The sequence below is a fragment of the Cololabis saira genome, chromosome 19, assembly GCF_033807715.1.
Source record: "Cololabis saira isolate AMF1-May2022 chromosome 19, fColSai1.1, whole genome shotgun sequence".
Taxonomy (NCBI): domain Eukaryota; kingdom Metazoa; phylum Chordata; class Actinopteri; order Beloniformes; family Belonidae; genus Cololabis; species Cololabis saira.
In genome coordinates, this window is record NC_084605.1 from 20,509,662 (window position 1) to 20,523,074 (window position 13,413).

At 44.2% G+C, this 13,413-nt stretch overlaps 1 protein-coding gene across 1 annotated transcript in view; it reads left to right on the forward strand.

Annotated features, from left to right (window-relative positions):
- mprip (myosin phosphatase Rho interacting protein) overlaps positions 1-13,413 on the forward strand; it is a 71,736-nt gene that overhangs the window by 47,206 nt on the left and 11,117 nt on the right. The window contains exons 15-17 of the mRNA XM_061708763.1: positions 2,936-3,073; positions 6,587-9,091; positions 13,255-13,402. Coding sequence (XP_061564747.1) covers positions 2,936-3,073; positions 6,587-9,091; positions 13,255-13,402 — 2,791 coding nt within the window. The remainder of the gene's footprint in view (positions 1-2,935; positions 3,074-6,586; positions 9,092-13,254; positions 13,403-13,413) is intronic.

Below are 13,413 nucleotides of genomic sequence, written 5' to 3' on the forward strand. Positions count from 1 at the left end.
ATATCCTTTTGTAAAGAATTTAGTGCAAGTGAGGCGTCAGGAATAACAAAAATAGCAATCAACGGGCAAGGCTGCAGATTTACTTGAAGAACAGTGGACATAATGGAAAAATAGCCAGTCCAAAAACAATTCAGCTCAGGGCAAAGAAAAAACCTATGGCTAAGGTGACAGGGAGAGCCACGGCACTTACCACATGTGTCTTCTACTTCTGGACCTGAACCATCTCTGCTGGGTCTGCTAGGAGCAGCATCTGTTCTCCGAGTCCCTTCTGAGCAGCAGAACCTCTCGCGTTATCTCTCAGGGGAAGTTCAGCCGTCCTCTGGGGGAAACTCATTTCAGCTGCGTGTCATTCTTTAAGTTTCTGTCGACGGTTTGCGACCATGGCTGAGGGTAGGAACGTAGATTGTCCAGTAAACCGAGACCGTTGACTTCTGGCTCAACTCCTCACCACAAAAGACCGGTACAGTCCTGCAGACGCCGCACCGATCCCCCTGTCAATCATCCCCCACTCGTGAACAAAATCCAGAGAAGCTTAAACTCCTTCTCGTGAGGCAGCACCTCATCCCAAACCCCAAAACAGCTGCAGTTTGCTAGTGAACATCAAGACTGGACTTTGGAGTAATGGATAAAGGTCATGTGGTGTCACGAGTCCAGATTTACTTAGTGTTGGATGAATGATGCTCCCATCATGCATCAGTTCCCACCGTGCAGGTCTGTGGGGGTCGTGCTGTGATATGGGGTTAAACGAGACGGTTAGTTCAGGTTCAGTAATGTTGTGTGTTGAGAAAATTGAGGTCAATAGATTTTTATTTTTTATTTTTATTTTTTTTTTTTTTTTTACTTGTATTTATTTATTTGTTTGTTTTCTTTTCTAATGAAACATGAACATATTCCTAAATGGCAATGCTAGGAATTCAGAGTATAAACCTCAACCTCGTTAGGAATCTTTGGGATGTGCTAAAGAAGAGTTTGCAAGCTAATCGGTAAATTAATTTTGGAAAATGGATGCAAGTTGAATTTAAATAGAGATGATCCGATCACGTGACCAGAAATCAGGACCAGTCACATGATTTCTGAATTATCGGGGTTGGGGGGAAGTGAGGAGATTTTTTTTCTTATTTTTTCTTCCACTAAATTACATTATTTAATTAATAATTATATACATTGTTTTTTGTCTATGAATAAGTTTCTTTGTTAACAATTGCAGTTTATGCCAGGTGGGGAGTGGGCGTCGCTTCAATCTAGAGTAGCAGTTGTAGCCAGTGAGCTAAAGTCAGTGTTGCCAACTGAGTGGGTTTTCAGACCCGTCTAGCAAGTGTTTTTCACAAAAGCAACTAGCAACAAATCTACTGAACCTTTTCAGGTGTTATTGAAGACTTTAGTAGACTAACTTGAAAGCTCTCGCTCTTCTCAGTGAGCAGCTGGTGTTGCTGTGGGCTCCTCCCACGTACCGAAGCGCTCTCAGCTGCAGTTCAGCATATGAATAATTATTCTTTATATGTAATTGTAATAATTACTAGGGGTGGGTATTGGGAAGGACCTCACGATACGATACGCATCACGATACTTGAGCCACGATACGATACACATTGCGATATCCCGATTATGCGATATCCCGATTATTATATTCTACATAGTTCACCGAAAAATTTAAAAATGCATTACACATCTTAAAATCCAAGTTGTATATATGTACATCAGATGATAGTGATGGATCTTAAAATCCGAGTTGCACGTTCATCAGATTATAGTGACAATTCATGGGACAAACTGAGTCAAAACAATGTTTTATTATAACTATACAAGCTAAAGTAACAACATATGTTTATATGTTTTTCATATTATTTACATCATATAAAATTAACATTAAATTTAGTATGAGGTTGCTTTAATTATGTGGCAAATGATAATAAACACAAGAAAGATGGGTACTAAAACCAAGGACAGGCACAGTGATCAGTCAGTATAGATATAAATCCATAAATAAATAAACCTCTGTCCATTATTTTTCATTTTTCAAGGACAGGAAATTGTGTTATATAAAAAATAAATTATAAAATGAAATAAAACCTGAGCTCAGTGCAGGGCCCTCCCCGGGTTGGTAGAGAGTGGCAATGCCCAGGACTGTCACTTAGGTAGGAGCACTGGGTGATATAATGGGAAAAAAATCGGGGATTTAAAAAAAAAAAAAAAAAAAAAAATCGATATTCAAATTTTGAATATCGATATTGAATCGGCTGGAAAGGTATCGCGATATATTGCCATATCGATATTTTTGCCCACCCGTAATAATTACAGTAAATATGAAATGGTGCTGCACTGGTGTATAGTCAGAACAGAGGAGGAGGGTTGGAAATGTGACAAACAAACAAAAGAGTTCATTTGTAGTTCTTAACTTGTAAAAACATTGGTTGACGTAAAGATGAAGCAACTTGCAGCGGCTCCTCCGCATTTCAGAAATATCTGTTGTTTAGAAATATTTCAAATTGGGCAACAAATGCAGACCTGAGTATATTTTTTCAAGTTAAATTTCTATGTATTTTGTGGACCGGGCTTTGGTATCGCCAGTAAGAAATGTTGTGACTTTACAAAAGTTCTTTGAAAGCAAACCTCGTCGATTGCATGTTGTAATCAAATTTGAAAGTCAACAAGATATTATTAGTGATTAAAATGTTTATAAGTGAGACTTTATTGTTGCTATTAGTTTTTATTATTATTGGCATTGAAGATGACATCATTTAAACATAAATTGTTCTACTTTTCTTCCCAGTGCAGGGCTGCAGCTAATAAAGATAAAGATAACTTTATTGATCCTGGGATTGGGAAGTTATTGCTTACTTTTTGACATCAGTTTATCTGTAAATGAATAGATTAGATTTGCGTGTGTAAATCATGGAAACATGAAACGGTTTTGAAGCCCGCTCTCCGCCTGCAGATAGAGGACCTGAAGGCTCAGCTGGAGAGCTGCCACCAGCAGCTGCTCGACTCAAACAAGCACAAGCAGGAGCTGGAGCTCCAGCTGAGATCGGCTCTGGAGAGAGAGCAGGACTTCCGGACGGGTTACATCTCTCCGGTGAGTTCCCGCTGTCACATGTGCACCGCCACGTCACACCGTGGTGCCTTTTCTCTTTTTTTTTTGTTCTCTTAACCACACTGGGGGACTTCAGAGGAAACATTCTCAGCTGGCCAGTAATTTCCATCTCATTTTGTAACATTCTTTTCTTTGCATGTTATATGTTATTGTAATGAAACCTGAAACAAACTGACATTGAAGGAAAAACCCAAAACAAAACATCTCCGGTTATGTTGCATGAGTTCGTTGCATGTGGAAATCAGTGAAACCCTGTTACTACATTGACTCCTACTAGTTGATCTGCTCTCTCTGCATCACGTCTCTGCCGGTTATTTCATTACCATACTCACTTCAGACCAAAACAGTTGCATTGTGGTTGCTGATGTGACACCCAGAGGATTATTTCACTCTAATGCCTAAAGGGTTCACTTGAGCCGGTTTCAGGAACGGAAGTAACTCGTACTCAGTCTGTTGCCGTGGTAACTGACTCCACATACCCTGAGTTACCTTCTGTCTCTTTCACACATTTCAGAGACGTCTGAACATGTTGCTGTCTGGACAATATATCGACGATCCCAATAGACTTTAACGCTGTCAGATCAGATCAGCCGTGACTTCACAAATACGGCGAATGTTCATATTTCACACAAATACCTGGGGTTATTCATTTTAGAAGCTGTTATTTGCCACGGCTAGTTTTATCAACGATGTGGAGGCTGGACACATTTTATTACGTTAGAAAGTGAATGTGTGAGAAAAGGTGGCCCAAGTCAAAAACCGAAGCCCCCCCATAATTAGTATCCTGCTCTAAAGTAAAGTGTAAAGAGAGTAAAAAGAATTTCCCTTTTAAGGTTTAGGAGATTAGTTCTGTTTACTATGTGTTACCATGGTAAATCCTGGTAGCGGAGCGCCATCGAAGTTTGAACACTTTTTGCTGAAAACAAAAAACTCAGTTTCTCTTAACTCAGTTTGTTGACTCCGAGTTAGTTTCTTGTTTTGTTTTTGTTGAACCTCTTTGTGAAACGACACCTGCACTATTGGTTCATGAACACTAGGACAGGCCCAAATATCACTTCGTAGGCTCCCAAGCTTAAGCCAAAGATTACAAAGATGGATGTTGTATCACACGCACAAGATCGGAGGCTCGTGGCGTCCAAACGACTTATTTATGTGTGTAAACCAACCAAGGTGCGCACCACAGAATAGCTCTTGTAGGCGTGACCCGAACTGCGGTGAAATGTTTAGTCCCGTACATGGTTCATAAGTTGCTACACAGAACCATAAATCTCACTGAAAATGGCCAGTTTTTATCGTTTCGCTACTGTTTCAATTAAATCTCTTTAAATCACTTGACGTTTTATCAGTCTGTCAGTTCACATGCATGTTTATCATTTGACTGGTTTGCTCCAGCCGTGTGGAGAGCAGGATGTTGGGTCAGTCTGCGGTCTGCTTGGTTTCCAGCAGCCGAGCTGCTCGGCATCAGCTCAGCTTCTGTGGAGCTTCGGCTGACTTGATACCAAAACCAAAAACATCTCTGCAATTGAGTGGAGCCACAGCATGTAATGGAAAAGACCCCCGACCGCACACGAGGAAAAGTAAGCTCAGGATCGAACCCCGGGGAGGCATTTCAAAAAGATGCGAGGCGTATTGAGAGTAAAACAACAAATGCAGTTTAAATCAAACTATTAACTTTTGGAAAACGTACTATAAAATAGGAAGTGAAACGTGAAAAGTGTAGAAATACTTGGGTCTTGATGACCTCACACCTGCAGTCCCGTACAGCTAGAAACAGAAGAAGAAAAATATCCACTCGTTTCTCTTTTTGTGTTTATGTTCATTTTCAGTTCTCATTACATCCATATGTAAAGGAACTTTTTTTGCAGTTTTAATTAACTCTCGATCTTATGGGGTGTAAACTTTCACTTGGGGCCAAAATGACGCAAATTTGAGCGTGTTTGAGTAAGTCCGTTTTGTAGCAAAATGGCAGTTAAAGTTAGTACTTTGGGCGATTGGCCTTTTGTCCAAATAAGTTGCTATTGTAAGTTAGCCGGACAGAACAGACCTACACCTAGAAAGATGTAAAGTCTAAAACGACCCGTAGAGCCCCCCCCCCCCCCCCCCCCCCCACCCCCATCCAAAGGGGCAGCGCCATGCTCATCAAACTGCTTTGAGACGCAGATGCTGCAGCGTCTACACTGTTTACGGCCAGATAACATCACCGTGTTAACTCCGCCCACAGATTCTCAACAATGACACACTGATTTGATTGGCTCCCCATGACTTTTTGGGCATAGTTAATGAGACGTACCTGCGAAGCAGATTTAAATTTTCTAGCGGTGCGTCTGGGTTTCTAAGATAATTTAAAGTCTCTTAAGAGTCAAAAATATAGGATGGGATCTCCACAGACAAGTAATTTCAACTTCATTAATGTGCACAAAAAAGATTTTTGAATGGATTGTTGAATGCTGAATGGAAAAGAAGAGGGAGAAAAGTTTTTCCTACTTCCATGATGTCTGTAAAGACCTTGTTTTATATAATTTTTGTACACTTATAAAGCTTAGAATGACCCAGTTTTGTCCGTAGAAACTTCATCTACACCATAATTTAATGGGAATTAAGTATCCCTAATACAAGTTTACACAGTTGTTTATCTTTCCTTGCTGATTTAAATGACATTTTATATCCTTTTAGTAACATTAGAATGATATTTTCCTTTGTCGTCACCGGCATAATAGCTCGAATGTTCGACATGGAGGAATATTAACCCCTTGACCTGTTTTTCTAATTATTTGCATGGTCGCCTGATTCTCATCCTCTAATTTCTACGTAGACGAACCATCTTCTGTCCACAAATGTTACATTTGCATAACTGTACGATGTTGGATGCTTTTCTTTGCTTGTATGTTGGATTTGCCAGCGTGACGGTGCATTACTTCGGTTAGAGGATTTTAAGGTTGAAGCACCGCTGCCATTATTTCATGGTGTTTCCTTTTTGTTTGACCCAATTCATTTAGGAGAAAATTGGGTAACAAGTTTGAATAATTAGATTTAGCAAGTTGTATTATCCAACTTATCTCCTCTCAGAAGAATTGCATCGGCGTAAAAATGAAGGTTGGAGCAGAAACTTGTTAACAGGACCTGGTATGCCCTCCATCCTTGAGCTGAAACTAATATTGCATAACTTGCAACATGAAGTAACATTTAACCATTTAATGTGCATGCTTTGTTGTGATTAACTAACCCAGACATTTAATCTCTGTCTTACGCTTTCAATCTACACAATTAACTTGAAAAGTTTAATTTTTTTCCTTTTTTTTAATTATTAGTTTTTGAATATCATTTTATTTGGGATTTTTATATGGTAATGCTAATGGTAATGTCCCTTTTTTTTTTTTTTTTAATATGTATATAAAAAATAACGGGAAGTGATTGGTAGTTAACGCTGAGAATTATTAGCAAGCTTTGTGTCTCCCCTGCTGTGTGTTAACGAACTGTCTGGTCCCCTTTTCCAAGCTGGAGCTCCCTTTGGGTCTGGAGGCGGATGTGACGCCCCAGACGAAGAGGCCCGAACTGGTTAGTTCTCAAGCACAGAGTTTAACAAAGAAGTACCAGGAGACCAAAGAGCTCCTGAAGCTGCAAGAGCTGAAAAAGCGCAATATGCAGGCACAGCTTGGCCTCTCTCTTTCTCACCTCTCCATGAAGGACCCTAACCTTTCTGAACCCCCGGAGGGCCCTCCCCCTGAACATGTGCAAAAAACGGTGGGCTTCCTGCTTCAGGACAGCTCGGAGGCCATTCAGCAGCTGGAAGACCAGATAAGTGGCAGACCTCTGACGCTGAGAGAGCTGGGAAAAGTGCTCAAGTACCACAGCTTTCACCAAGAGAGCGCAGGAAAACACGAGCTTCAGAAGCTCCTGGAGGCCTGGAAGTGCCAGCAGGAGATAGAAAACGAGATGATAAAAAGGAGCTTGTCCAGAGCAGGAGAGAGCATACGAGAGTACGAGGCCCGTCTTCTGACCATAGAAGATATCATGGGGAAATTTCGGAGGCAGAGTTATGAAAGCCTGAAGAGCCCTTACGGCCCCCTGTCCAAGATCGGAAACCACTCCGAGATGAGTGACGCCACGATTGGTTTGCTGTCTCAGAAGGTGGAACTTTTATCAGGAGAAAACAGCGCGTTGAAACAGCGATGCCAGGAGATAGTTAACCAGCTGACGGAGGCCGACAGAGAGATAGACAGACTGAAGGACGAGCTCATCGGCCAGCAGGCCGGCAAACAGCACAACCTCATGGAGGAGATGAAAAGACTGAAGGCCGAACTGGCCGAAAACCAGGCCAATGCCATAGACCGGGAGTATTACGAAAGAGAGCTGAATGAGAAGTCGATGAGGCTCCACGAAGCGCTGGTTACCTTGGAGGAGCTCGGCAACACCCTCAAAGACACGGAGAAGAAGCTCCAGCTGAAAGAGGCCACGCTGGTAGGTCTGGGCTTCCAGACGGACGACGAGGAAGACGAGTTTCACCCAGAGAAGGAGCAGCTCAGAGAGCTACTCGAGGCCTCGACAGCAAAGATCCTGGAGACCGAAGCGCGCCTTCAGTCGGCGGAGCAATGCCGCGCGCAGCTAGAAGCTAGGAATGCCGAACTAGACGCACTGAATCAGGAAATGGAGAAAGTCAGCAGGGAGAAGGTAGCAGAGGCAGAAAGTGAAGTGAGGATGCTGCAAGAGAGGTTAGAGACGACGACCGGTGGAGACGAACCGGATGTTGGTGCAGGAGAGAAGCAGGTTGACGATAAAGGACTTTTAACGCAAGTAGTTGATCAGCTGGAGATGAGGTCAGGGGCGATAGATCAGGTCGTAGAGATGTTAGGAAAAGTAGATGTCAATGTAGGGAAGATGCTTGGTAATTTAAGAAGCACTTTATTTAGTTTTTCACAAGTAGAGCCGCCTTGGGTGAGCGGCAGAGACGTGAGGTCGGTGCTGGAGTGGGAGTTCTGGAGCCAGCTGGCGAGCATCGCTGAATCGGATGAGAACGGACAGATCTGTGAACCGGCACTGGTGCAGCAGATGGAGCTGCAGAGGAGCCTGCTGCTCCTGAACAGACGGGGTTGTTCCCAGGCAGACGCTGAGGGAGAGGTGACGGCGGAGGACTTTGCATCGATGTACGGCTGGCTCGATGACGAAGCAAACGCTCTGATCTTAAAACGGTTGATTGAGAGCCTGGAGGCCAAGTCGCGTGATCTGAAGGACGTCGTGTCCAGGCTGAAGCAGGGCACCGATGACGGGCTCCTGCCTCTGGCGCGATCGAGCTTTCGTCTCGGGGACGAGCAGAAGCAGTCTTCAGAACATCTGAGTGAATCTCTCAAAGAAGCATACGCGTCCTATGTGGTCGTTAGACTGAAGGTCCAGCACGAAAAAGAGCTAAAGCAAAATCACACCCTAGTGCAGATGGTTCATCCGAACCCTGACCTGAGAGATGTCTCCAGTGACATCCAGTCCAAGGCGTCTGGGGTCTCGTTGGAGACGGGCTCGACCCAGACTGGAGCAGAACCTGTAGACTCGGCGGATGAAACCGCGGAGCTTCACGACGCTGCGGCCAGCCACAGCCAAGAGCTGCAAGATGTCAAAGCCCGCTACGAACAGGAAGCAGAAGAGTTAAAGGAGCGGATCGCAAAAGCCGACGAGGCGCTTCGTCTTCGCTCAGAAGAAAACACGAAAGAGGTTGAGACACTGAGAGACTCCATGGAGAGCCTGAAGAAGCAGCATGAGATGGAGAGACGGGACCTCGCGGAGAGGTTTGACCGTGAAATGGAAGAGTTGAGAAACTTGATGAATCCGACGAACCCCAGCAAGGCGGGAACAGACGAGCCGACGCCGCCTTCCTCACCAACCCTGAGGCAGCGCATTCAGGAGCTACTGACCCAGGTGTCAGTCATGACCGAAGAGACGAGGCGGCGGGAAGAGCAGGGTGACGCAACCACTCTGCGGCTGAAATACGAGAGAGACCTGGAAAACCTGAAGGTGGAAACGCTCCTTGTCCTTGCCGTCCTCCCATCTGTGGTGCCTTGTTTTCCTATGTGGCATTCCCAGATTCCCCCTACCTTTACCTCCCCTCCTAACCCCGCTCACCCTTCTCTCGCACTTAACTCCGTAATCCACTTTTCCTCTGTGCTGCATGACGACTAACTTCTCTGAAGGTTTATGTGATCGACACAGCTGTGTACTGAGGACATTTTAATCAAAACGGTCTTTAAGTTTAGGTTTTTGAGCCGAGGAAAGACTTGAGAAGCTTAAGCCCCATAGTCCTATGAGACGGGTCCCATTATTAGCAGTTACTTGCATTTTGTACTTGGTGCATTTTAAAACTTTGCACAAAGAACCGATCAGAACGTTTAGAAAGAAGCTAGCCTATGGGTCAGTACCACTTCAGACCACATGGGGGTAGCATATTACGATACAATTTTAGCCATAACATAAGATGCAACAAAAAGCACATCTATTGGGACTAAAACATCTCATTAGCTCAGTTTTGTCAATGCAGCAGATCAAAAATGCCCCCTTGTGGACAGATGGGGTATTGCTGCGTAGAGTGGCTCCAAAACTTAAATTTGTACGTGTTGATCTCTTTTCCTTTGGCTTTCCCTACTAACAACCTAACTTAATGACCTGCTTTCACTAAAATACATTTGAATACAAGATTTACACTCTTTGACAAAGTAATCTAAGCTTTTCGTGCTTCTTACTAGCTTTTTTTAGCGTCATTCAGCATCTACTGGTAATATTCAGCTCGCTTGTCATGACGTATCTCAAATATCCCTTACTTGCAAGATGACTCGAGCCAACAGCTCCATTCGCTGACCAGAGAAGTACAGGGGTGGGGGGAGGAAAAAAAAGCTTTAAAGCAGACTTGGATTACTTTGTCAAACCGCTGTTAAAGGATCTCTTTACCCGCATCTTCTCACTTTCTTGTATCGTGTTTTGACATTGGGCTTTAATCTCAGTTCATTTCCGCACTGCAGTGGAGGGCTGGTTCATGAAAGGTCGGGGCAAAAGTTGATAGAAAGTTAACTTTATCTTATCTCGTTTTCCTTCACCCAGCGGCGGTAATGATGCTGCGGATGGCTGAAGCGGTTCCACGCAGCGCTTCTGTTGAAGCTTTCAGCTGAAATGTCTGGATGCTTTCCGGACCACAACTGAGATTCCAATAACCTAAATTTGATTTGAGAAATTGAAGCACTGCGAGTTTCAAAAACCCATGAAAAATCAAACTTGGACAAACGCAGCAGAGGGGATGTGGGAAAGGGTCGTTTGAGGCTTCGGGGGTGTATTTTTTATTTTTTTGGGTGAAGCTTGTGCATTTGAGTTATTTTCTTTCCACATCAGGGACATCAGCTCTTCTCCCTGTCCCTCTGAGCTCCAGCATCGAGACCCTGATCGATGTTTTGAACTGGCATTTACATCGTTCTTGAGAACAAAAATCTTGTTTTCGTTTGCCTTTTTTTTTCTTTTTTTTTTTTTAATTAGCTTCAACACTACGGTAAAGCAGTGTTCAGGAAATGTTTCTCAAAACGGCTGAAATGAACCGTTCGTTTGTGTTTATTTCCCAGAAGAAACTAAATGAATATATGAATAGATGACGAGTTTGGAAACTTTGGTGAATGACTGCATTAGTTTTGTGAAAGATCAGAGTTTTAAACGTCTTAGATACTGATTGGTCTTCGCCATCGCCGTGACCTCAGACACATTTACCTGGTGGATACCTGGCGTAAGTTTTTACAGTTTAAATACGAGGAGGGGACCGGGATTTATTAATTTTTTGTTAAACCTCTACTTCCTGGAAGAAATCTATGTCCACGTTAACACATTTATGTCTCCAAATGGAAGTGGAAACCTTTCTTTTTGGTGCAGAACGTATTCCAGTTTGTGAATGTGACTTTTGCAGCATTAAAAAATATATTTATATATTTGGAAAAAAAACAGAGCAGCAAAGATTCGCTTCAAATGTAGTTGTTCAGGGTCAGCTATCATCCCTCCGGGGTTCTCCGAGCCGGTATCGTTTAATAATTAGTAGAAGATGCCGCATAGTTGCACCTTAATGACGGTAAACGGTGTGAGGAGGAAACAGAAGGATTTCCTTTGTCTTTAGTATCAGCTGTTGCAAGTCTTTATTAATAATAGTACGACCGACTAGTACGCACCGAAGGGAAGCCAGTTTAAGGGCGTCGTGTAACTTTCCACTGGAGCCTTCAGCCCGTTTTCAGTCGTGCATGGTTTCCCGCCATTATGGTGGTGAAGTGTGGACACAAAGTTGACGCAGTAATGGGTAACGTTTATAGGACAAAACGGACGAGTGTGGAGACAGACTGAGAGGATGCAGGCCGGGTTCATAAACACCCGGATGAGTCGGGGTGAACAGAAAAGAAGCAGAGCCACAGGCTCTATAAGGGCCTTATATTAGGTCGGTGGGGAGGACGGGTATTTTTCCTGCCTACATCGAGCGAGGTTCGGCCGGCAGGCAGACGTGTCTACAAACGTAGACGGCAGTCGCTGCTTGAACACAAGCAGACGGTTGAATGTGATCAGGCAGTAGGAATGGGCGATATTTTACCGTTGACGATATACCGTCAAAAAAATTCCCCACGATAAGAATTTATCATCTCGAAGGAAGGAAGGAAGGAAGGAAGGAAGGAAGGAAGGAAGGAAGGAAGGAAGGAAGGAAGGAAGGAAGGAAGGAAGGAAGGAAGGAAGGAAGGAAGGAAGGAAGGAAGGAAGGAAGGAAGGAAGGGAGGAAGGGAGGAAGGGAGGGAGGGAGGGGAGGGAGGGAGGGAGGGAGGGAGGGAAGAAAGAAGAGAGCAGGAAAAAGAAGGAAGGAGAGAGCAGGAAGAAGGAAGGAGAGAGCAGGAAGAAGAAGGGAAGAAGGAAGGAGAGAGCAGGAAGAAGAAGGGAAGAAGGAAGGAGAGAGCAGGAAAGAGAAGGGAAGAAGGAAGGAGAGAGCAGGAAAGAGAAGGGAAGAAGGAAGGAGAGAGCAGGAAAGAGAAGGGAAGAAGGAAGGAGAGAGCAGGAAAGAGAAGGGAAGAAGGAAGGAGAGAGCAGGAAAGAGAAGGGAAGAAGGAAGGAGAGAGCAGGAAAGAGAAGGGAAGAAGGAAGGAGAGAGCAGGAAAGAGAAGGGAAGAAGGAAGGAGAGAGCAGGAAAGAGAAGGGAAGAAGGAAGGAGAGAGCAGGAAAGAGAAGGGAAGAAGGAAGGAGAGAGCAGGAAAGAGAAGGGAAGAAGGAAGGAGAGAGCAGGAAAGAGAAGGGAAGAAGGAAGGAGAGAGCAGGAAAGAGAAGGGAAGAAGGAAGGAGAGAGCAGGAAAGAGAAGGGAAGAAGGAAGGAGAGAGCAGGAAAGAGAAGGGAAGAAGGAAGGAGAGAGCAGGAAAGAGAAGGGAAGAAGGAAGGAGAGAGCAGGAAAGAGAAGGGAAGAAGGAAGGAGAGAGCAGGAAAGAGAAGGGAAGAAGGAAGGAGAGAGCAGGAAAGAGAAGGGAAGAAGGAAGGAGAGAGCAGGAAAGAGAAGGGAAGAAAGAAAGAAAGAAAGAAAGAAAGAAAGAAAGAAAGAAAGAAAGAAAGAAAGAAAGAAAGAAAGAAAGAAAGAAAGAAAGAAAGAAAGAAAGAAAGAAAGAAAGAAAGAAAGAAAGAAAGAAAGAAAGAAAGAAAGAAAGAAAGAAAGAAAGAAAGAAAGAAAGAAAGAAAGAAAGAAAGAAAGAAAGAAATTCCCGTTGATGACGTTTTTGTGTAACAAACATGGTGGATCTGAGAGCGAGATAGGTTTATAGTTACAAAGGTGGAGTTGAATTGGTATTTTTTTTATCGTAATTTTTATCGGGATAAATGCCAGAAATTATCGTGATACATTTTTTTGTCCATACCGCCCATCCCTATCAGGAAGTGGCATCTCCTCTCTCCTACACCTTCCTCTCCACTCGTTCACTTTGGTGTCGTGTGTGTCCTGTCCTTCCTCTTCACCCTCTTGTCTCTCTTGACCTGCTCACGGCTGACGGGCTTTAACTCGCCTATTTGGTGTAAATATATGATTTTTCTCTGGGCTTCCTCAAAGGCCGGGGGCTTGTTTCCCTGGTCGCCTGACGTGACCAGGATGTCCAGGTGACCTGCAAACTCACGGCTGCCCCCTGCCCGCTCTCTGTTTCAGGCCACCTGCGAGCGGGGCTTCGCCGCCATGGAGGAATCCCACCAGAAGGTGATCGACGAGCTGCAGAGGAAGCACCAGCGGGAGCTGGAGAACCTGGAGGAGGAGAAGGAGAGGCTGCTGGCGGAGGAGACGGCGGCCACCATCGCTGGTGAGCACCAG